Here is a 22,671-nt window from a genome sequence, read left to right on the forward strand (position 1 = left end):
CGAGCTACATCACATATTCAGAAACCCAAAAATTAAATTTGGAATTTTTTGAAATAAAACCAATAATTTGAAGTTTAATTAAATAATTTAAAAATTTATGTTAATTTTAGTAAAATAAGTAAGAAATCCAAATAGGGGATGACTTTCTATTATTGTGTAGTTAGTTTTACTACGCCTCTTCCCTTCTAATTTGATAGTAGTATGATTGTGGAATAAATGTGGTATTAAGATCATCCAATTTTTAGCAATCCAATTCTACTATAGTATAACATTTTATTATCATTATCCTATATCGACATTAAACATTCAAACTTATAAACTCATAAATAATAGTAGTGTTAGTGAAAGTAATAGGAATATTGACATCTAATATCACGAAACTTTTCAAAATTTTATTTTTTTTCCACGAATTTTAAATTTGACATATAATATCACGAACTTAATAAGTTGTTGCATTTTCCCATCGACGACAATACCTGACTGAGTATATGAGATGAATAACAATATCTGGCTTCTAGGCTTCTAGAGACTTTGCAATCACATTATTATTTTTTTTGAAGTAGTAACCATATCTTATAGGATGAAATAACAAATTAAATATAACCGACTTTTGTCGTCGTCAATGAAAAAAATTCAATAAGACCATCCACAATAGGAATAGCCCAGCAATAGCCTAGCCACTGCCACATCATCAGCACTAAAAATCCTCCTGCCTCATCATCAAAACAAGCAAATAGCCCAGCCATAGCCTAGCCACATAATATCCAAATCACTATTAACAAATATATACAAAATGAAATAATTAACAATCACACCATATAACAAAATTTTTGAAAAACTTCCTGATATTAGACGAATCACAAATTAATATTGTTGGGCTGGTTTCAAAGTTTAAACACCACATCCACACAGTACTGCCGCCGTCTCTCTCTATTTCCTTGGCAAACTACACCTCCATTGAGAGAGACAGAGAGGTTTTGGTTGCAATCACTGAGTCAATCTCCCATCAAGAGCTGTTGCTTAAAGCTAGGTAATGGATTAATCACATGCTGCATACTTACTATTTATAGCTAAATCGTCTGAAACTATGACTGCACTTCGCCATTAACGCCACCCATTCTTCCTTCATTCTGTTTCTCTCGCCACCTCCACGAAATTGTCGATTGGAGTCGACTGAGAAATGACTAGATTTATCTTCTTTTTTTTATGTAGAGACAGAAACTGCGTTTTCTGTCGTTCAATTACTGAATTAGTCGGCTGTTTCCATTTTCGGTTTGATTTTTTTGGCAATAGGATGTTGACGTGCATAGCTTGCTCGAAGCAGCCCAACGCCGCCAGATCTCTCTCGGAGCTGCCTCAGGACGACCGAACTCCTACCTCCAAGCAGGCCATCAGAAACCTCACTGCACAAGTACACACTAACTGAAACTGGTTTGTTAGCTTAGTAGTTAAGGTCTCTCATTTTTTGATCCAGTATTTGAATTCTCACGACTTTGGGACCTGTTTTGTTTGATCCTTTGATACATTTCATCTGATTTATTTTGATGTATTTATTTTTTATTGCAATTTGCCACATGAATATTTTAGATCAAGGAAATGGCTGTCAAGGCATCAGGTGCATACAGGAACTGCAAGCCCTGTGCAGGTTCATCAGGGCACAGCAAGGGCCCGAATTACTTGGACTCGGATGCAGGCTCAGTGTCAGAGAGGTTCTATGGCTCATACAGAAGAGCTGGCAGTTCAGAGTCCACCCCACGGCCTTGGGGAAAAGAAATGGATGCCAAGTTGAAGGCCCTCTCGAGTGGCTATACCACACCAGCTTCAGTTAGCAGTATAAGCGAGGCGTTTGTTCTTATGGAGGAAGATGAGCCAAAAGAATGGGTTGCACAGGTTGAGCCTGGGGTGCTGATTACATTTGTTTCACTGCCACAGTGTGGAAATGATATTAAGAGGATCAGATTCAGGTATAAATCATTTATTCATGCTGTGAAGCAGAATTAATATGACAGGCTGGTTTATGGAAATAAGCATCATTATTCTGTGAAACATATTCTATTGTTAGTTATGTTTGAATATTGATATGAAGTTAAATTATTGAGTTATGCCTGACTTGCTGTTCACTGTAGTATCTTAAGTATCGATTTATGATTTTGATGTTGCTTCTTTGCTGGTTTACAAACAGTGCTTTTGAAAATCTAATTCGACATGATATCTGGAACATGTGGTATCTTCGTGAGTGACGGAATGTTTAATGTGGTATCCGTGACGTTGATCTTAGTTAGTGGTTATCTACTTGATTTATTTGGAGAATTTGAGATTTCTAAGTGTGAAGTAATGTGGCTGAACTGAATTGGGACATGAGAGCCACTATGAATTGCACTAGCCTCCAATATGGTGGTGGCCCTTCGTAGAAAAAGTCTTGGGATATGGAAAAAAGGGGATAGCACTGAAGGCTAAATCACTAAAACATATTATTACATCTTAGTACGATCACCATAAGAGATTATGAATAACTAAGGATCATTTTCCAAGGGATGATTTTTCTAGTTTGGGTGATTGGCTAATAGAAAAAAAGAGCTACCTATAAGATTTAAACAGAAAGGAGTGAAATAAATATTTAAAAAAATGCAACAAAGAGTCAAGCTGGATAGTCCCTTTTGGTAATTTTCTGTTGACTAGCATTAAAGTGCTTGATTGGAGCCTTAACAAAAATTCAAAAGATTTCCTTAAGATGAGAATCATTAGTGTAACAGAATTCACTGCTGTGCATGTTTGGTTTCTGCATTCACTGCTGTATGATCAAGCCATAATCAGTACAGAATTCTAATACGGTTATTTCATTTGTTCCCAAGAATGGCCTGATTTCTTCTGCTTTTTCCATATTGAGGGATTTGAACAATACTTGTTTAAGATTTTCTCGTTTTTCCTTTTTCCTGGATTACTTTTCCAGCCGAGAGATATTTAACAAGTGGCAAGCACAGCGCTGGTGGTCGGAGAACCAGGATAAAGTAATAGAATTATACAACGTCCAAAAGTTCAGTCGTCATGCAGTACCAGCACCAACTCCTCCTCGGTCAGAAGATGAGGTATAATACTTTTCTGCGAATTATACTTGTGCGCTCGTCAATATATGCTGTTTGTATTTATTGTTAGTGACTATATCGTGGGATTCACCCTTCAAAGGAATTATCATTGAGTGATGAAATTGTGATCCCTTTTCCTTAGATTTCAAAAGTTGAATCCATGGATGATACCCCTGAGACACCTCGACCGAGCAAGGAGCGTCTTCCTCATCACTTTTGTCAGAGCTTGCCCGAACAGCACCCATTGCAATCTCATGAGTACAATGATTCTGGTGGTCTTAATTCAACACCAAAAGTCTCCAGTGCTAGTGCTGCAAAGATTGAGACACCATCAATTGTAGCTTCTTCACGTTCAAGTTCGTCAAGGGAAGTTGATCACTCTGGAGAGCTTTTAGCTAGCAATTCTAGTGATTTAGAGACTGAGTGGGTTGAACAAGATGTGCCTGGAGTCTACATTACCATCAGAATACTTCCAAATGGTGCTCGAGAGCTTAAAAGAGTGCGGTTCAGGTGAGCATTCCTTTCAAGCTACACCTGTAATTCTTGGATTCCTAATAATTAGAACCAATTTTGGTCTCTAGGTCATATATTATTGAAGCTATGAATGCTTGGCTTCCACAAAAGGAAGACTCAGACGCTTAAATGATATTTATATATTACTCCTTTCTTAGCTTCAAACTTAAATGCGAAACATTATTCTGATCCCATTTCTAATCTCAATACTAGGGAGATTATTTGGAAACTAATTACTCCCACTTTTATATCAAATGTTTCTTGATGAAATGCACCATCTAAATGTTACATCTCATTTACCCTTGTTGTGAATGGAATAAGTAATTTGGATCAGTTCTGTCCACTGTAGAGTAAAAATAGAAAAGGTTGACTCAATCGGAAAAATGAATTATGAGCTACTTTACCACAGTAAATTTCTATTTTTATACATCATTGCTTGTTTCTGACATTGTAAATGATGAATGCAGCCGAGAAATATTTGGTGAATCGCAAGCAAGATTGTGGTGGGAAGAGAACAGATTGAGGATTCAACAGCAATACTTGTGACTTTTGGCAAACTCAGTAGGAAGATACACCTACCATTCTCACGAGTTATTTAACCAATAGCTACTAAACTATCGATGGGTGCTGTAAACTTCCAGTTGCAGTGTGTCGAAATTTCACCTTGCTATGCTGAATATCTGAAATCACCTTTTATTAAGACAAGTAATGATCAGGGCACAGATAACTATAAGGTCTGCTGGAACTTGTCCTACACAACACCATGAATTATTTTGGATATTTATTGACATCTACTTCTAGTTAGTGGCATATCAGCAACACATGTCATGTCAAGTCTTGAACCTGTAGATATCATTGTGTACGGATCTCATGTTTCAATTCATCAATGTGTCTAAGTTTTACACACACATGTATTTATAATATTCTATTATCAATATACACATTCTCAACAAACATTGCAGGGGAGATAAACAACAGATAAGCTGGGAACACAAAACGCTGCCAACTTTAGAAAAAGAAAGCTGGCAATGGTTAGGCCTCGGATCACATTCCCACCTGGTTAGTTTTTTTGGAATCTTGAATTATGTCTTTCACTGATATTGTTTGTTAGTACTTTGTTGGCTGTGCATAAAGTAATGAAATGGTCCTAGTTGTCTAGTTTCGCTTTATTGTGTGAGTATGAGAGGTAAAGAGGGTGTCTTCTTTTGAGTGATTTGGATTGATGAATGTCTGCTGCTTTGTTTCGCTCGATTGATGCTTGTAGTTAGGTAAGGTACAATTGGAATTTTGTTTCTCGGGATTGCTGCTGTGCCTCTTTTTGGTGATGGTACATGATGGTACTTGAACTAACTCTCTTTCTCAATAATGGTCCCTTTTAGAATCTTAAGTTTGTGTAGGATTTATGTCGAAGTTCTTAGCCTGTTACACTGTGCTCACTCCTCTTGAATCTGAGATGGTTTAAGAAGGATTTTCTTCAAGCTGTCATCCCTTTGAGTCCACTAAGCAAACTCCTTTGACCTTTCTCCTATGCATTTTGTTATCTCTTCCACATACTCTTCATCATAGAACAAGCGTCACATTTTGATATATAAAATTTGTGCCCTCATAAGTGTTAAAAGGTTATGTCAAAAATTTCAAATAACTATTCTTCAATGCAAATTCTCAACTTAATTCGAGTTTATACATATTCCATTTTTTACGTTAGAGGACATTTATCTAGGAATGAAGTATGACTGACAATTTTGGACACGACGCATACACGCACGAAATTATTGAATTTGGGTCAAACTTTACTGGGTTTATGTCCTTATCGGGTTGACCAGTTAGGAACGCAATAATTTTGAATTGAGTTCAGATAACTTGCTAAAAAGTAATATTACTACATCTGTCTGCAAAAAATAGACCAAATTTACTATTTTGGGTCATTCATCAAAATTAGACTAATTTCTAAATATGAAAAGTCTAAGCATTAAAAATAGCACTACTAATAATGTGGTCTCCACAATCCACTGACACTATTCCTCTCTTTTTTTATCTCTTACTTTAACAATTGCACATTAAAAATCGTATTATACACAACTATGTCTATTTTTGGTGGATGGACTCTCTCTTTCCAAAAAATAAGAACTTTGGAAACGGCACAGATTTTAATGCAAAATTGGTAAAGTAAGTGAAAAAATGGGTGAAGTAAAAGAGATGATAAGAAAAAGTAGTGAAATTAGTGTTAGTAGAATATGGTTCCATTTCCTTAAATGGAAAGTTTCTATTTTTGGGAAATGGACCAAAAAGGAAAGAATTTCTATTTTTAGAAAATAGAACGAGCATTATTTAATTATTTGTTATGTTTAAAAAAATCATACTTTAATTTTGTTTTCTAGATTCATGTAAATTAGATTTAAATAATGTAAATCGAGTTTTTACAGTATAAATTCAATTAAAAATTAGGTTTAATAATTTAATATCATGTTTTAATAATGTAATATCATGTTTTAATCATGTAAATTACGTTTGTGTCATTATCGTATCATGTGAATCCATATATGTTATATTTGTCATAGTCAACATCTCCTATTAAATACTCTCACGACTTAATCTTAGATTATATCTTACTACTTCATCCGTCCTACTTAAGATGATACACTTTCCTTTTTAGTTTGTCCCAAATAAGATGACACATTTCTATTTTGGAAACTCTCCCTCTCCAATTAATATACCCAACCATTTTTTCTCTCCTCAATTAAATATTCAACTCTCTTTCTCTCTCCTTTTAATACTCACAATCACATTTTCTTTCTCAAATTAAACACATTAACTAACAACTCTTAAAATCTCATGCCGACTAAAAAATGTGTCATCTTAACCGGGACAAAAGGAGTACTATTTTATCTAGTAAATCAAACACCATTTAAAATAAATAAAACATTGTTACAAAGCTAACAATTTATATGTACAGGATTCGAAAACAATTTTTCAAAAGGTACATAATGCAGTCTTACATTATTTCGATATTCATTATGAAATAATTTTCTAGTGGATTCGTAGTTATACTTAATATTGTTAAGATTTGATCACTAGATAAAATAATCTCTTTCTAATACTCTCTCTCACACGTACTCACAACACAAGTCCGTGTAGGCTATAATTTCGTGATTTCATCAATAATTACATTCCACACATTTTCAATCTCGTGCACAGACGTTACCTTTCTTTTTAAAATAATAACTAAAAAAAGTAAAAAAAAACCCCGTTTTTTAGGCGCAACGTTCAAATAAAAATGCATAGTTAATAAAAGATGGTCTCTTATCATTGCACATTAGAGGATTTTTTTTATTTCCAATAGAAAAGTTATACTTCCTCGTCTCACCATAATCATTCATATTTTCTGAAATGTTATATCTTAAATGAGTCATTTTCCTTTGGGATATTGGTCCCAAAAATTATGAATTTTAACCAAATTTTGGTATTTCGTACAAACTTTAAAATTAGTCTAAAGTATCACAAACTATACATTCTATTTTTCAACCCAATCCAAATGAGATATTTAAAACTTTTAGTTTTAAAAATACAAACCTTATTTTAAGAGCATTTTAGTTCACACGATGAGTAAAACAAACTTTTAATAATTAGAGACCAGACTCATTTAATTTAAATTACATTTTATAGACGAAAATGGTGTATTTAAGGGTGTTTTAGTTGATATGAGTGCGAAACAAGATTTTAATAAATATAGACCAAATCCATTTAGATACCGTTCGGGGGTCATTTAATAGCGTTTTAGATCATTTTACAGACGGAAATTATTCATTTCAATTGTGTTTTAGTTCATACGACGAGTAAAACAGACAATTTTAATGAACCAAAACACTCTTAAAATATCTTCATGTTTAAATACTCCGCTCAATTTCAGCCTTCATGTTTTGATCTAACAATTGAAATTTGATATCTAGTTAAGTTAGTTATTAAGATCACTACTCTATTATTATATATGTAGATTATGTGAAGAAGGGTCCACAATTCCTGAATTGTTTTTTCACGCATGCATGGAAAAACATATTCTGTCTCTCTTCTCGTCAAGCGTGCTCTTCAGCTCTCATTACACATCGCATGACTGCTCTTGTCTCTTTCTCTCGACATTAAAGATCTCCTGTCCCCACTCGCTTTTCTCTTTTCTATAAATAGGTGGTCGCCTTTTAGCTAGAAAAATTCATAGGTAGAGATTGGAACAATTCCATTGAGAGAGAGGAAGTTAATGAGGAATAAGAGAGACGAAGACATGGCCATTTACCAACGCACCCACTCTTGGGTCGACAAATTCTCCCGCCCTCATCCACAGGTTTCCACCCTTTCCCTTATTTAGAAGTGCCCACACAAAATAGTCTTTGTCCAAAATGAAAATTTTCGACTATTTTTAGTGGACGGAGTGAATATATAATATTATCTCTGTCCATTAAAAATGAAACATTTTCTATTTTGGATTGTCTCATTAAAAATTAAATGTTTCTAAAATGGAAACAACATCATTTCTACTTTTTCATTTTCGTAATTCACTTTCTCTTCATTAACTCACAAAAGAAAACCAGATGTTTCATATTTAATGCGACAGAGGAAGTATTTTAGTTTTAACTACATTACTTTCTTCCAACAGTCAGGGAAATGTTCGAGCTCCGGTTCCAGCTGCGGCGGAGGTTTCTTCTCCTCCTTGGAACCCAAATCCTTGCCGGCGGAGAAATTCGGAAACTTCGAGGACTCTGGAATCAATTGGCGAGGCTTCAGCGACAGATCGGATCGCAAGTCGAAGAGCGAGAGCAGATTAGCGAAGACAAAACTGAAAGCGCTGAAAATGTACAAGAGCGTGAAGCAGCCGATTTCTCCCTCCGGAAAAGTCGCCGCCTTCTTAAACTCCCTCTTCGCCGCCGGAAACTTAAAGAAACAGAAAATCGACTCGCCGGGGTCGTCATTCTCGCGCTCCTGGCACACGGCCACAACCACAACTCCTTCGTCATCGACGCCGTCGATTAGGTTTTTTCCGGCGAGTACTGTGATTTTGGACGAAGATTGTCGCCTCCAAAGGCAAACAGGCAATAGCGAAGACATAGATTCGATCTTAGATGCCATTGATGAAGAGCTCGCCATGCATATGAAGAACAAGGAACAAATACTGGGGTTCGATATTTTTAGCGATGAAAAACGAGAATTTGAGGACGGGGATGATGAATTTGATGGAGCGAGCTGCGCGAGTTCGGATTTGTTCGAATTGGAAAATCTATCGGCCATTGGAATGGAAGAACTACCGCTTTATCAAACTACTCATCTTCCCAATATTATGCAAATGGACTGATTTTGTTAAATTCAATCAATTTCATTTTTGTGATATATTAGTAGGAGCTCTACTATAAACTCCATATTTCCACCATTTAAAGAGTCATTTTGAGTAGCACGAGTTTTTAAGAAATTGTTTAACTTTGTAAAGAAAAATATTGAAAAAATTAGTTGGAAGTGGATCTTATTTTTTGTTTGTGAGTGGAAAAATTTAGTAAATTGTGGGGCTGCATACTAAAAGTGAAAAAAAATTAAATGAATCTTTAAATCGTGAACATCCAAAAATAACAAAATGAATATTTAAATCATGGAGAGAGAGAGAGTATTTATATACTCAATATATGAATGTAGGGTAGTGTTAAAAAAGTAACTAAATCCTAATGTATAACAAAATAACCATGCACGAATGTCATTTTTAGATACCAATTAGGTAATTGTTGATTGATTTAGGTCATAATTCGAAATGGTATTTTTATATCGTTTTAGTTTATATAAGTTCATACACCTTGTATAAATTAAAATGATCTTAAATTGACCTACCTAATTGGTATCTAAAATGACTTTCGTATTTTTATTCTCATCCTTCTATTTTTTTTCAAATAGTTGAAATTTGGTTTTCTTTATCCATTAAATTTTAGTTATTTTTTTATTACTATGTATATTTATGGAAAACCAGTCATATAAAAAAAATCACAATCATTAAATATTAAAATGCATAAATAATTTGATACATAAAATCAGTTCAGTATATATCAAACCACAAGAATGAAACATTTTCATAGTATCATTGTACTTGTTTTGCTAAACGTGCTCGTGTTTATTGTCTGTTGTTACTTGGTGGTCTGTTGATCCCGAACGCCTCCGGTAATAAAATTTCATTCTTCTACCTTCAATTTTTCATGGATGTAGAACGATGTGCTAGCTATAGCTGGGGTGGGGCGACTCTTGCCTGCTTGTACCACAATCTATGTGAAGCTGCACTTGCTAAGAGGACCGATGTCGGGGGAGCTCTTACTTTGTTACAGCTGTGGGCTTGGGAGAGAATCCCAATTATTAGACCGAAGATGCTAAATCTCGTGCCTATAGACTACGTACCATGTGCAATCGCGTAAGTTGTTCACTAATTACTTTTTTAAGCATAATTTTTATTAATTTCCGTATTATTCGCTCATAATTTAATTTTGTAGATGGACTGTTCCGACCTCTTATGTAAAAGCACCCGGGCATTGCATTGAAACTTTCAGAGATCAGTTCTCCAAAATGCACGCCAACCAAGTGATTTACGTAAACTAAATTGTTGTTTGTTTGCTGTTTTGATTGAACTTGTTTTGACTGAATTTTTTTCATATTTAGTTTATTTGGAGGCCGTATGTCACGCGAAACCTGCCGGATGTTTGTGTTGCCGGTCGTCCTATATGGACGTCGATCACAACACTTATTTGCTGGAATCTGGTTGAGCCACACTTGCCAAAGCGAGTGTTGCGATAATTTGGGATTGTCTAACCGTATATCCCGCTTGTCGACCGGTTCCACAGAACTGATTTTGCGAAACAGGATCGACGTGGCAAATCTGGTCGGAATTGGGTTGAGTGGCACTCCAATCATATACAGAATTAGGATAATAGGCACAACATGGTGTAGACTGATTTGGAGTACTCAATGGAGCCTATTGCAACTGATGAGTATATGGATTGGTTTCGCCGAATAACCGTGGTGTACCTAACAAAACCTGGCGTGCATGCTCAGGAGGGCTTCCATGAAACGGAGGCCTCTCATAACTACGCGGTAATTTTCAACAACTATTCATTATTTATATTCATATGATGAAATGTAATTAACATTGAAAATTGTAGGTGGAGACGCTTCACAAAATACGCCACTTTCTTAGTGAACAAGACATGACAGGACGGCCGGATTTGTTCACCATTTCGGGATGGTTGAAGATGGCCTCCAGATATCTGGGGAAGCTGAGACGATGGACTACCGTCCTTCCCAGCGCTCTGAGCTGGACATTGACATGCCCATGAGGCAAAAAGGGAAGCTCCGTGGAAAGAAGAAAGCTAGTGGAGAGTCGTCATCTTCAAGGATGGATGCTCAGTTGGTAGATGATTCCGATGACGATTTTATGCCTTCACCTCCACCAACACTCTGTCAGCCACACTGGTGGTACATGTGAAGATATCGGTCTCAGTGATGTCCACCAATCTCCACCTCGGTCTTCTGTGCGGGACGACTTTTTTGGGGTTGATTTAGAGAAAGCCGTTGTGCAAGATACTCCTCCGTCTAGACTCCCTACCTCCATAATCGGGAAGGGAATCCGTGGCCTGTTTATGCGGAAAAGGCGAGACGATTGACGTTTCAGCAACTATTTGTGTTTGTGTATTGACTTGAACATTGTTATGTTTATACTCCTAGTTGTTTATTGAGTTGAACATTGTAACGTTTCAACAAGTTTTTGTTTAGCAATTGAGTCTAACATTGTTATGTTTATATTTTTGTTCGCTTGTTGAGTTAAGCATTGTAATAATAATACACAGGATCGGGTAGAAACGGTTAGAAATTGTATGTGAGACAAACTGCCTAAAAACGCCAACAGCGTAGGTGTTTTATACTTGGCTCTTTCCTTCAAATTTTAGCCGACGGAAAAACACACATTCTGTATTGACTCGCCACCTCGACTGGCGTCTTTATAAGAGACGCCCATGAGACTGGCGTTTTTCATAAACACGCCTACGTGGAAGGCGTGTTTCTTCAAAAACGGCAACAGCGTAGGCGTTTTATACTTGGCTCTTTCGTTCAAATTTTAGCCGACGGAAAAACACCCATTTTGTATTGACTCGCCACCTCGACTGGCGTCTTTATAAGAGACGCCCATGAGACTGGCATTTTTCATAAACACGCCTACGTGGAAGGCGTGTTTCCTCAAAAACGCCAACAACGTAGGCGTTTTATACTTGGCTCTTTCCTTCAAATTTTAGCCGACGGAAAAACACCCATTCTGTATTGACTCGCTACCTCGACTGGCGCCTTTATAAGAGACGCCCATGAGACTGGCATTTATCATAAACACGCCTACGTGGAAGGCGTGTTTCCTAAAAAACGCCAACAGCGTAGGCGTTTTATACTTGGCTCTTTCCTTCAAATTTTAACTTAATCACGCAAACGATGGATGGCGTTTATAGCATAAACTCGCCCATGTGGATGGCGTTTTACTCAACAAAAGACGCCAACGTAGACGGCGTGTTTAAGTAGAACACGCCAACCTAGTTAGCGGGTTTATATAATATCGTATTTTTTTAAAATCCCAAATTAAAAGCAAAACGCCAGCTCGGTTGACGTTTTTACTTAATGAAATGCCAGCTCAGTTGGCGTTTTTCCCATATATGGAACAATTAACTAAGTGGGTACATTTTCGTTATTATAGTTGTAGACTCCCCCACGGATCTGATTTTCTCCGCTATACATATTCATATTTAGATAAGAGGAGCAAAGTAGGGGTATGGAGTTCACTTGTGGCTTTATTTTTCTGAGTCCGAGCCATCTCCGCTTCAATTTCTTTAATCTTTTCTATGATCCCCATCTTTCCTTAATTATTTATCTGAAAAAATTAACAACATCAGCAACATTCTCTCGATCAGCTGAGTATTGCTTCAGCTAAGTAAATATAAATGAATACAAACACTTTCCGCAATGCCTCAGCTCAGATTAGTTGTTCGATACAAATATAAACAAACTATTGGAATCTAGAATTCTCGTCGATGTCAATCCGAACTCATATACCCCCATATGTACACGCAAATATAGAGAACGCTGAATCAAAATGATACCTAGAGAGAGAGGGGCGAGAGGAAGAGACGTGAAAGACGAGACTAGAATTTGCAATTGCAGCCCCTTGTATGGCTTTAGTACATCCGCAGCGGTGCTCGCTGGCAAGGACGGCGTTCGTGCCGCTAGCGCGGCTAACTCCGGCTCGCCGCTGGCACGGCGCTGCTCGATGCATCGAGCACGTCAGTGCCGCTGAGCAGCTGACATGGCGGCGTCTGATGCCGTTGGCAATTTCGTTTTTTCTTTTTTTAAAAAAAATCGGATTTAATATTAAAAATCCGAATTAAATAAAAAAAATATTTTTCCACTTCCCAATAAATTATATCCATTTTCTTCTCACTTTGAATTTATTTTTCAATTTTTCCCCCAAAATTCACGTTTTCTTCTATAAATATCCTCACTTCCACACCAAAAATTTCACACCACGCTATACAATTCTCATCTAAATTCTCTAATCTTTCACTCTTACTTACAAAAAAAAATGTCCGGCTCCGGCGATCACCCCTCCGACTCCCGCGGTTGGAATCACGAATGGTTCGGCTCACAACCATTTCCTAGTCCGGAAATGCAATTTTCGGCCCCTCCTCAAACCCAAGGTTCTCAAGTTCTGAGTGGCTAACCCAAGATTTTAATTATGTAATTTTAAATTTTTAGTATTTTAATTATGTAATTTTTAAATTTTAGTATTTTAATTATGTAATTTTTAATTTTTAGTATTTTAATTATGTAATTTTTAATTTTTAGTATTTTAACTATGTAATTTTTAATTTTTTTTTAATTTGTAATAGTATTCCGGATATTTTTAATGCATTTTAATATTGTGGAAATATTTTTATTTAAATTGAATATTAGTATAGTGGGACCCTTGAGCATGTTCTTGCGGAAGAGCATGGATATGGGTGTTGTGCTCTTGCCTAAGAGCAGGGAGTAAAAAAGTAATAAAAGTGGGTCCGGGCCCACGGAAGAGCACGGATGGGGATGCTCTTACCGTGTTCAAATAACCTATTGAAAAACCTACTATTTTTGTTTACATTTTCTCTTCATTTTCTTAACTCTTCATTCTTTTCAATCTTCTTCGCTTAAGCTGACAATTTTTGACCCAGCACGATAATCTAATATGAACACACACGAAGTTAACCTAACATGAATACGCAATTTTTGCGTTTGGGTTCTTATAGGATGTTAAGGTCATATTTGGGTTATCATTAAAAATAAAAATATTGTTTTAATTATTTTTATTAATTAAAAATATAGTATTAAATTTTAATTTTATTATTTAGATTTAAATCATGATAAAATGTTTAATCATTTTATAACAACTTTTAATTGTAATAGTCATATTTTATCGTGTAATATCATATTCTGGTCGTTAACATGTCGTGTCAAGTTAATTGTATAGTACTCCCTATGTCTGCCATTAGGAGTCCCGGTTTACTATTTTAGTCCGTCCGCCATTAGGAGTCCCGGTTCACTTTTACTATAAATGGTAGGTACACATCACTTTCCACTAACTCATTCCAATCACATTCTATTATAAAACTAATATATAAAAATGGGTCTCATATTCCACTATCTTTTCTCACCCACTTTGTCTTACATTTCTTAAAACCCGTGTCGAACTCAAATGGGACTCCTAATGGCGGACGGGGGGAGTAGTAACTTACTATCATTAACAATGGGGCTGACATTTTTTTTGCATGACACAATAACCCGTATGAATTTATTGGGTTCGGACATGATAAGAATCCGATGATTACGGGCTTAGTTAGTGTTTGACTTTATTAAATTGGGTTGATATTAGGTTGACCCGATAGCTACCCAATCTGGACGATTTTCCAATGAAATTGTATTTTCAAAAACTAACTCAAATACCAACTGTATCAGCTCTACTATTTTCTAAATGCTCAGATATATTTCTTAATTTCTTAATGCTCCAATACCTACTGCTTCAATACGTACTGATACATCAAAATGTGATCGAGTATATACCTACTCCATGTGAAGTATTTTTAGAAGTGAGAATGGCAAACAAAATCTGAGGTGAGCAACTTGGATTTGTATGAGAATTCAGAGCATTAGGATACTTTGGTCATTAAATTAAATTGATTGGGATAATTTGGACTGTCCAAATTATATTCTATATTTTTTACTTGTTGTACCAAACATATTGACCAAACATAACTCAATTGTATTTAGCTATCAAACACAAAATTATGATAATTAATTAGTTGAAAGTACCATGATTATATCACGTCTAGTCGAAAACACAACATAGCCACAAAATAGGAGTCCAATTGTGTGGTTATGCAAATATTTTTACTAATCCTGCGTTTGGTTTGTCAGCTTAGAAAAATGATAATACTGATTGACGATCAATTCAGACCGTTGTTAGTCAATAATTCCCATTATAATTTGGAGGTGGCATCTCCAAACTTCGTGAGGTAGATCTTTCTGGCTGAGTGTTATTATTGGAAAGAGATGCAACTAAGTATAAGATGATTAGGAGTAAAGACCACGTTGCACACTTAAAACATTTAAATTTCTGCAAAATTTGACCCTAAATTTCTGCAAAATTGACCCTAAAACAACATTCCTCTACACAAAAACGCTGGAAACTGAAAAGACTCAGAATGTTGAAATCGCAATTGCTATATAAAAACATAAGGTAGAGGCATTGGAAATTATTTTAACAGTACCTAAACTGCGTAACGGATCAAAATCAGTGATTTATTTAGCAATTAACTGTTAACTAAACATCTATTACAGAGGAATTTGGAATAAAAACCTCATGACCGACGGCATCTGAGCACCCGAATCCTGTGACCTGTCACAACAAATACACTAGTGTCTGACCCCATTGATGCTTTGTTTCTGATTATCAACAAACATCGATATACTAACACAAACTAATGCTTACGCAACAATCCTATGATACACTACCCCTAAATATTCTTAATCAAAATACTAACTAACATGCACATCTACGACATGTGCAGGATTATTGGAATCATTATGTGTGAATAATTTGCTAGAGGCGAGGCTTGGAGGAACCTGTGTATGTATATCAGCAAGTTCTCTCACTCTTGACAGAATTTCAGCAGGAATGGGAACTGACGCGTGCTTCCGAGTATTCTGAACCTGCAAATCCAACCAACATCGTCAGCCTACTATCATTAAATAAAAACTGTCTCGGTGCATGGATGACTTAATAAGAACTTCAGGGTAGATGCAGACTTCAAAAACACATAGGTGCTATGCTATGCAACATCAGCCTTCACCCTCCTAAAAGTTACACAGCTACCATGCTACAGCAATCTATTGCTTTGATTTTTATCAAGAAAAAGGTTCTTGGAAACTATCTCTTCTGGGAGAAAAAAGACAAATAAAACAAATGCGATGGCCTTTTCCAATTTTTAAAATCAAACAAACAAAGGTGTTGGGTTGACATACAGGATAAATAGAGATATCATGTTTAAATGCACCATAAATTGCATCACTCACAACTGACATAAGTTTTAAAAGCTAAAATTGGCAGGTAACTGAAACTGAAGTGGAAATTTCCTACAAAGAGAGAATATGTGGCTCACCCTGTTTCCCATGGGTGATTCAGCCATGCTAGCTCTCAGGAGATTCCTCCATTTGTCCTGTAGGATGATTGCACCTTCTCAATCTATTCTAGTAGTGAAAACCAGAAGACCAACAGTATAGCAAATGCGATTCACCACATAGCCACTCACCTTTAGGTCAACTGATGTTCGGTAAGAATACGAAGAAAATGCAAGGCGTTTGATCTCTGACCATCTACCAGCACCATATTTTGAAACTCCCTCAACCAGTTTAACAACTTCACCGAGCGTCCAAGGTCGATGATGCTTCCTCCTCATTCCTCCATTTGCAGTGGGTACAGTGGCAACATCATCATCTAAATTAGCCTTCAATGATTCCGTACATTTTACTTCCTGCTCAAACCGAAGGGTTTTCCTTTCTGTTTCTGAAGTGCATCTTTCCAAATAGACAACAGACTGCACATATAGAGGTCCCACAATTCAACAAAGTAGCTGTATAGCATAATAACTTCAAACAAAGAAGCCAAAGCAGTAGCAAGATAGTTTCCAGAAAATTTCCCAGATACAATTTTCACTATGCCATTCAAAATATCCCAATGTGTTCTCTGCTCAAATATTATGCTTCAGTACTCACAACAACAACAACAACAACGTATCCAGCAAAATATCAACAAGCCTAATTGTGAGGACTTATAAGTGATGAATTCATCTGAAAAAACCAAAGTCAACTTAATCAAACTCCATCAGACATCTATCAGGATATATTCATGTAACTAAAAGGCTCTTGAAACCATCTGGGGCAGGATCTGGTTTTTTATACATATTCCTGCTATCATTGTGAAACGTTAGCTGGATGAAACCAGTTCCATTTGACTTATATTAAACCTCACAGACACAGTAACATACCAACTAGCAAAGCTTAAAGTGAACTATGTTGTACTCCCTCCGTCCCACAATAGGAGTCACATTTGGTGTGGACACGGGTTTTAAGAAATGTAAAGAATAGTGTGAGTTGGAAAAGTTAGTGGAATATGGGGTCCACTTTTTTATATTGGTTTTATAATAGAATGTGAGTGAAGCGAGTTAGTAGAATGTTGGACCTACTTACCATTTATGGTAAAAGTGAAATGTAACTCTTATTGTGGGACGGACCGAAATGGCAAAATGTGACTCTTATTGTGGGACGGAGGGAGTATCATTTTTTTCTAAATATGTCATCCAGGTTTCCCTTTATGAGGCCAACCTCAATCAGAACGGCAATACTTTTAGCATTTTACAATCTAATCCGAATTTGTCCATTGGCTGATTTGCTCCTATAACTCAACACTTCACCAGTTGACAGACACGTAGAAGACGAGTACACAGATGATCAGGTAACCATATACACTGTCCATAAACCTGGATATAATGAGTATAAGAAAATATAAGTTCACATAAAAAACAAATGAATGATGGCACCTTTACCAGGGTCACAAAATTTTTCCTTGGACGGCTTCGGCGAATGCGGTTAACATATGGAACCTGAACTCCAAAACCACCAAGAGAATCTTTCCTGAGGAGATATCTTTGATCCAGTCCAAAATTCTGAATAGATCTAACACAAACTTGTGCAGATGACTGGTCACATGCCGGAGGTTCAACTGAGGAGACAGTTTGAGCACCAGAATCTCTGGATTCTCCTTCAGAAATTTCTTCAATGTACCGTCTTGTGGGCTTTCGAACTCTTTTTACTGGTCTATGTTCTGTGTCAGTCTCATTACTCTCACAATTATCTTGACTAGCAGAACTTTGTAATGCCATTGCATTACCAGTTTGGTGGGTTTCAATTTGTTCATCATGGACAGTGGTTGGACTTTCATTTGTCTCCAGAGCAGATGTAACTACACAATCAATCAAAACAGAACCATCCATACGTTGACCGGTTTCATCTTTACCTTTCTTCACCACTCTGTTACCAATAACTACTAGTGTTGTGGTTGAAAAATCACAAGAATTAGTCAATCCCATAATAATCCTCCTTTTTAGCCACTGTTTGTCTTTCACAGAAGTTTGTCTTCCGAATGTCACCTGAAAAATCTCCTGAAGATCCTTAACTGATAGGCTGTCAAGGTGTATTTCCCCATTCAACAGTGAGAAATCAGGTCTAATATCAGTACCAACAGGAGAGTTGGAGGTCTTAGCCTTTTCTGATTCATCTAAATGCTTTGAGCATCCCTCTACACTCCCAGACTGGCATTCACTTACATCAACTGCAGTTGGAACAAATTTAGAGATCTCCTGCATGGTAAAATTTAACAAGCATATTATTGCCTGCGAAAATGTTGAGCAGATCTGTTACATTTACATAATATAACAAACAAATCTTTGAAATGCATAATCTAGAACAAACACGTACTTGCTAGAACAAAATTTTATAATTCTACAAATTACAAAATTTTAAAGACAAAAGTATTACTCCATTAATGGTTGTTGATATTTAGGGACACAATGGGATACAAGAGACTCCTCTGAAAAAGATAAGGGTTTTAAAAAATATGGACCATTCCTCACCTTAAAAAAACCAGCCTGGTATGACTAGCAAATAAATATGGTTGCGTACAATAGCTATTAACATGTCTGAAACACCAAATTGATTACCTCATGCATAACATCTACTTTTATATAGCCTATTTCAGAGTCAGGTGACATATTTTTCTTCTCTGTACCAACTTCTAGGACCTTAAGCTGTGGCTGGCCTGCACAGAAAAGTGAAAAATAATTCAGATATCACAAAAATTTAAAAAGAAGGGAAAATCGACAATAAAATCATGATGTTTGGTCAAACTCTGGTACGTTCCGTAAGCTTTAAAGCTTGAATGACAAATCACAAAATTTAAAATCTCAAATGCGAAGATGAGGTGGCGCATGCGTGTAATAATTTGACACCGTGGATGACAAACGGCACCAAAATTGACGTTTTTGTATTTCATAAAATAAAAAAAAAATCCACTTCACCATGAATCTCTTCAACCTCACATCCCTTACCCACCTCACCCTTCACCTAAACGACGTCATGTCGCTTCTCTTATCCAACAACCGCTGATGTCGTCACCACCGATCACCGATTGAAAGGGCAACAATCCGGCAAACTGGAAATAATTAACTATGATTTTCAAAATTTCTTCTTCCATTTAGGATAAAAGTAAATTGAAAAGTGAACATCTACGCTGGGGAAATTATCATGAACATCTTCAGATGGTTCAAATGAAGTGTCTTCAAGAATGACTTGGCCTTAAAGTATCCATCGTTTAGAAGAGAATCTCAGCATATATGAGTGACTTGGCATTAAAGCATCCATGATTTTCTTCATTAATCTCTAGTCCTTAGCAAGTGGAATGTGTAGAAGTACAAACCTTTGTCATTTGATTTTGAACACTGAAACTTCGACAAGCTAAAAAGACCTCCCTTTTTTAAGTTCTATCAACATTTTATGATAGTAAATCCGTCCATGTACATTGTAGCCTTCATTGGAATGAGATATCACCCCACCCAAAAAAAAAACCAGGCCAAAATTGAATTGAAAGATGAAAAAATGAATTAGTACAAAAATTGTAAAGTGGACGATGAAAATTTATGCCTTGTAAAATTGGAAGGCAACTCATGACAAATTGACTCATGGCGATGGGATGAGACCATGGACAATCCGAGAATCGGCGTCCAAGTCCAAGACGAGCCCAAGGCAAAAGCTCACACAGGGGGTTGGAAAATGAAGAGAAGGGAGGAGAACTGGAGAAGAACAATTAACAAATCCATATAATTGATTTTGGAAGATAAAAATTGTTTAAGTGAAACGACGTAGTTTCTAGCGCAAGAAAATGATGTTGTTTAACTAACCCTTCACTAACCAGACATTCATGCCATGTTTTCCCGGTGTGCCAAAATTAACTTAAAATTTCCCCAAATGAGGACGGATGGGACATTTGCAATTTTTTCAAACTTCGTGATTTTACTGGCAATTAATCCTAAAAGGAACAGAAACGTAAATTAAATGGCATGTTAGAGAAATGTGAAAGCTGATATTCCAAAAAACATACGGGAGCAGGAAGCACATACACTTAAAGCTGTAAGTTAATCAGTCAAATGTCACAACGCTGCTATGCCTCAAATATTTGGGATTTCTTTCTTACTCCAGGTTCATTTTTGATGGATTGTGTAGATTGGCTTACTGCTTATGTAGATTGGCTTATGGTTATGAACTGATATAAAGGAGAAAGGAAAAAGGTAGGTGAATTATTGATAGCAAGGTGCTCTGCAGAGGGGACAAGTGGCAACAGATCATGCATGTTGTGTAAGCCAACTTTAGAACCACAACTATGAACAACCAAGATTTCACAAGTCTAGTAAGGCTCTAGCTGCATTCACTGTCCTATGAAGATCAACTATGGATAAAATGTATTCAAGACATTGATAAGACACCTCCAAGATGTTCTGGATTGGGAAGAAAATGTCAAAACTTGTCCAAACACAGCCCAGAGAGGACTCGTCAACATTATAAGCCTAGGTATGGTATATGTTACTTGAGTTCATTTTCATGTGCTAATGTGGATACTCCTAAGCACCAACTCAGCCAGGATCCAGCTTTAGTTTTATTCTTGATGCATTAAAAAGATGGGGAAACCACGGAGATTGGGGTTTTGCTTACTCAACATTGTACATGTATTAACTTAGAAAACAGTTGTGCATGATGTGTTAAAATGGAAATTGCAACTGTAACGCACATTTATTGTACAGAGACAAATAAAGGGGAAAAATAAAGAAATTTCGGTACTGGACCTGAGCCTTCAACCTCAGCTCTTTTTGAACCACACGATTTACTCCCACTATTTATACTGCATCCTAGAGTCTGACCAGCATCTATATCTCTTATTTTACATTTATCATCTTCGAGCAAGTCTTCGGCTGTTATAACCTCATTGTCTGTTGCAGGTACTAATCTCCCATTGCCATCAACCTTAAATTTTACAAGATACCCAATTTAATTTAATCAGGCACAAAGAAAATCACTACCAAACTCCTGCCTCAAAAAGATTCACAGTACGTGGAAACATGTTGCTTTAGTTAATTGGTTTTCAATAACCCATTGCAAACTCCAGACCGCAGAATCATATTTCCTAGGAAACAATTGAATTGAAAATGCAAAGCAAGCCCGAATCATAATACAACGGTTTCCACATTAGCACCAGCCACATAATAATTTCCACAAAGAAATATTGATCAACGGCGGATAAAGCTGTGTACCCGAACAAGCTGATAAACAACAGGATCAGCAGTGTCTTGCAACGGAAAATCTTCACTTCTAGCATCATCATCTCCAAGCATACCTACTACTGTTTCCATTGATAATAAAGCATTCGCCACTCATATACAACAACTGCCAACAATTAAAAGTAAATAAATACAAACCATTTTTCACAGAAACTTTAATTCCTCATGTTTAAAGTCAAAATCTCAAATAATTGCAAATTAATTCAACGCATGCATGACCTATACACATGCTCGTCAAATTAGAATCAGTATGCTTCTCCAACATCAAATACACAATAAATTCCATCAGCATTTCCTTGTTCGCAGATAAAATTGCTAACCAACAGATACATAAATTAAGATACGCTACAACATGTGACAGTAATCAGCTAAATTAGAGGTAGTTACCAAAAAATTAAAAAAAATTTGTAGCAATTGAGTTCGTAAACCAACTTACCACAAAATTCTACCGAACTCAGATCAAATAAGTAGATATCCCGACCAAGGAGAAATCAATATCAGTGTATTTCTATTTTCCTGAGCTTAGGGATTTCAAAATTTTGCGTTCAGACAGAGTGAGGTTTTCTTCATTTGCTTGGTGAGCACGCTGTTTGTACTACCAAAAGAGTCCGGAATCCAAGCTATCGTGTTAACTGGATTCTAAAGTGGAGATGATATCCGGATATGTTTCAGTCATTTCGAATTGACGAAATTGACCCCGTCAGTGCAAAGCTTGTTTTCTCATTAAAATAGGATAAAAAGGTAAAACAACACCAGTAAATTATTTTCAGCGATTATCATTTAAATACTCATTTCGTCGCTAGCAAATCGCAAGTAGTCAAGGTTGTTTCATAGTTGAGGCGTGAAAAGTCGCAAATGTAGGTAAGATTATAGATTAAATTACGGATATTGGTATAGATTAAATTAGGGATATTGGCCCTAATATTATCGAACTTTTAAAAAATTGAAATTTTCCCACGAACATTAAACTTAACAATTAATATTACAATCTTTATCTGAGTTTGTTATTTTCGACCGACTAAAAAATTATGGCCAATAATATCATGATACGGATTTTTTTT

The 22,671-nt window shown here is 36.2% G+C and overlaps 3 protein-coding genes across 9 annotated transcripts; 2 read left to right on the forward strand and 1 right to left on the reverse strand.

The window, feature by feature from the left end:
• Window positions 1-870: 870 nt before the first annotated feature.
• Window positions 871-5,214, forward strand: LOC121742371 (protein Brevis radix-like 2). 3 transcript variants are annotated; one of them, XM_042135491.1, is made up of 6 exons: window positions 871-1,030; window positions 1,294-1,411; window positions 1,588-1,964; window positions 2,951-3,086; window positions 3,226-3,593; window positions 4,064-5,214. In XM_042135491.1, the coding sequence occupies exons 2-6, from the start codon at window positions 1,295-1,297 to the stop codon at window positions 4,140-4,142; spliced, it is 1,077 nt and encodes a 358-aa protein (XP_041991425.1). In that variant the 5' UTR covers window positions 871-1,030; window position 1,294; the 3' UTR covers window positions 4,143-5,214. The 3 variants fall into 3 exon arrangements, with proteins under 3 accessions (XP_041991425.1, XP_041991427.1, XP_041991426.1); XM_042135493.1 differs by having other exon boundaries at window positions 875-1,030; window positions 1,294-1,453; XM_042135492.1 differs by having other exon boundaries at window positions 875-1,030; window positions 1,294-1,431.
• Window positions 5,215-7,822: 2,608 nt separating this feature from the next.
• LOC121741033 (protein BIG GRAIN 1-like A) lies at window positions 7,823-9,090 on the forward strand. Its single transcript, XM_042133715.1, has 2 exons — window positions 7,823-7,929; window positions 8,242-9,090. Exons 1-2 carry the CDS (start codon window positions 7,846-7,848, stop codon window positions 8,932-8,934), a joined length of 777 nt encoding a protein of 258 aa, XP_041989649.1. The 5' UTR covers window positions 7,823-7,845; the 3' UTR covers window positions 8,935-9,090.
• Window positions 9,091-15,446: 6,356 nt separating this feature from the next.
• LOC121741788 lies at window positions 15,447-22,222 on the reverse strand. 5 transcript variants are annotated; one of them, XM_042134700.1, is made up of 9 exons: window positions 22,047-22,222; window positions 21,584-21,716; window positions 21,119-21,296; window positions 18,944-19,041; window positions 17,765-18,583; window positions 16,478-16,762; window positions 16,328-16,384; window positions 15,792-15,878; window positions 15,447-15,564 (listed from the first exon to the last, which is right to left on the reverse strand). In XM_042134700.1, exons 2-9 carry the CDS (start codon window positions 21,680-21,682, stop codon window positions 15,490-15,492), a joined length of 1,698 nt encoding a protein of 565 aa, XP_041990634.1. In that variant the 5' UTR covers window positions 21,683-21,716; window positions 22,047-22,222; the 3' UTR covers window positions 15,447-15,489. The 5 variants fall into 5 exon arrangements, with proteins under 5 accessions (XP_041990634.1, XP_041990633.1, XP_041990632.1 ...); XM_042134699.1 differs by having other exon boundaries at window positions 15,447-15,878; window positions 17,771-18,583; XM_042134698.1 differs by having other exon boundaries at window positions 15,447-15,878.
• Window positions 22,223-22,671: the final 449 nt, after the last annotated feature.

This window comes from Salvia splendens, chromosome 7 (genome assembly GCF_004379255.2).
Source record: "Salvia splendens isolate huo1 chromosome 7, SspV2, whole genome shotgun sequence".
Lineage (NCBI taxonomy): Eukaryota > Viridiplantae > Streptophyta > Magnoliopsida > Lamiales > Lamiaceae > Salvia > Salvia splendens.

What these genes read in the sequence shown, in the direction of transcription:
- LOC121742371 (XM_042135491.1), top strand. Translation starts at nt 1,295, where the DNA reads ATGTTGACGTGCATAGCTTGCTCGAAGCAGCCCAACGCCGCCAGATCT. An exon ending in TCAGAAACCTCACTGCACAA is followed by an intron (nt 1,412 to 1,587) that starts GTACACACTAAC and finishes TGAATATTTTAG; the next exon opens with ATCAAGGAAATGGCTGTCAA. An exon ending in CTCCTCGGTCAGAAGATGAG is followed by an intron (nt 3,087 to 3,225) that starts GTATAATACTTT and finishes CCTTTTCCTTAG; the next exon opens with ATTTCAAAAGTTGAATCCAT.
- LOC121741033 (XM_042133715.1), top strand. Translation starts at nt 7,846, where the DNA reads ATGAGGAATAAGAGAGACGAAGACATGGCCATTTACCAACGCACCCAC. An exon ending in TCTCCCGCCCTCATCCACAG is followed by an intron (nt 7,930 to 8,241) that starts GTTTCCACCCTT and finishes TTCTTCCAACAG; the next exon opens with TCAGGGAAATGTTCGAGCTC.
- LOC121741788 (XM_042134698.1), bottom strand. Translation starts at nt 21,682, where the DNA reads ATGGAAACAGTAGTAGGTATGCTTGGAGATGATGATGCTAGAAGTGAA. An exon ending in AGCTGAGGTTGAAGGCTCAG is followed by an intron (nt 19,042 to 21,118) that starts GTCCAGTACCGA and finishes TTTTCTGTGCAG; the next exon opens with GCCAGCCACAGCTTAAGGTC. An exon ending in ATTTTGTGACCCTGGTAAAG is followed by an intron (nt 16,763 to 17,764) that starts GTGCCATCATTC and finishes CTATATGTGCAG; the next exon opens with TCTGTTGTCTATTTGGAAAG.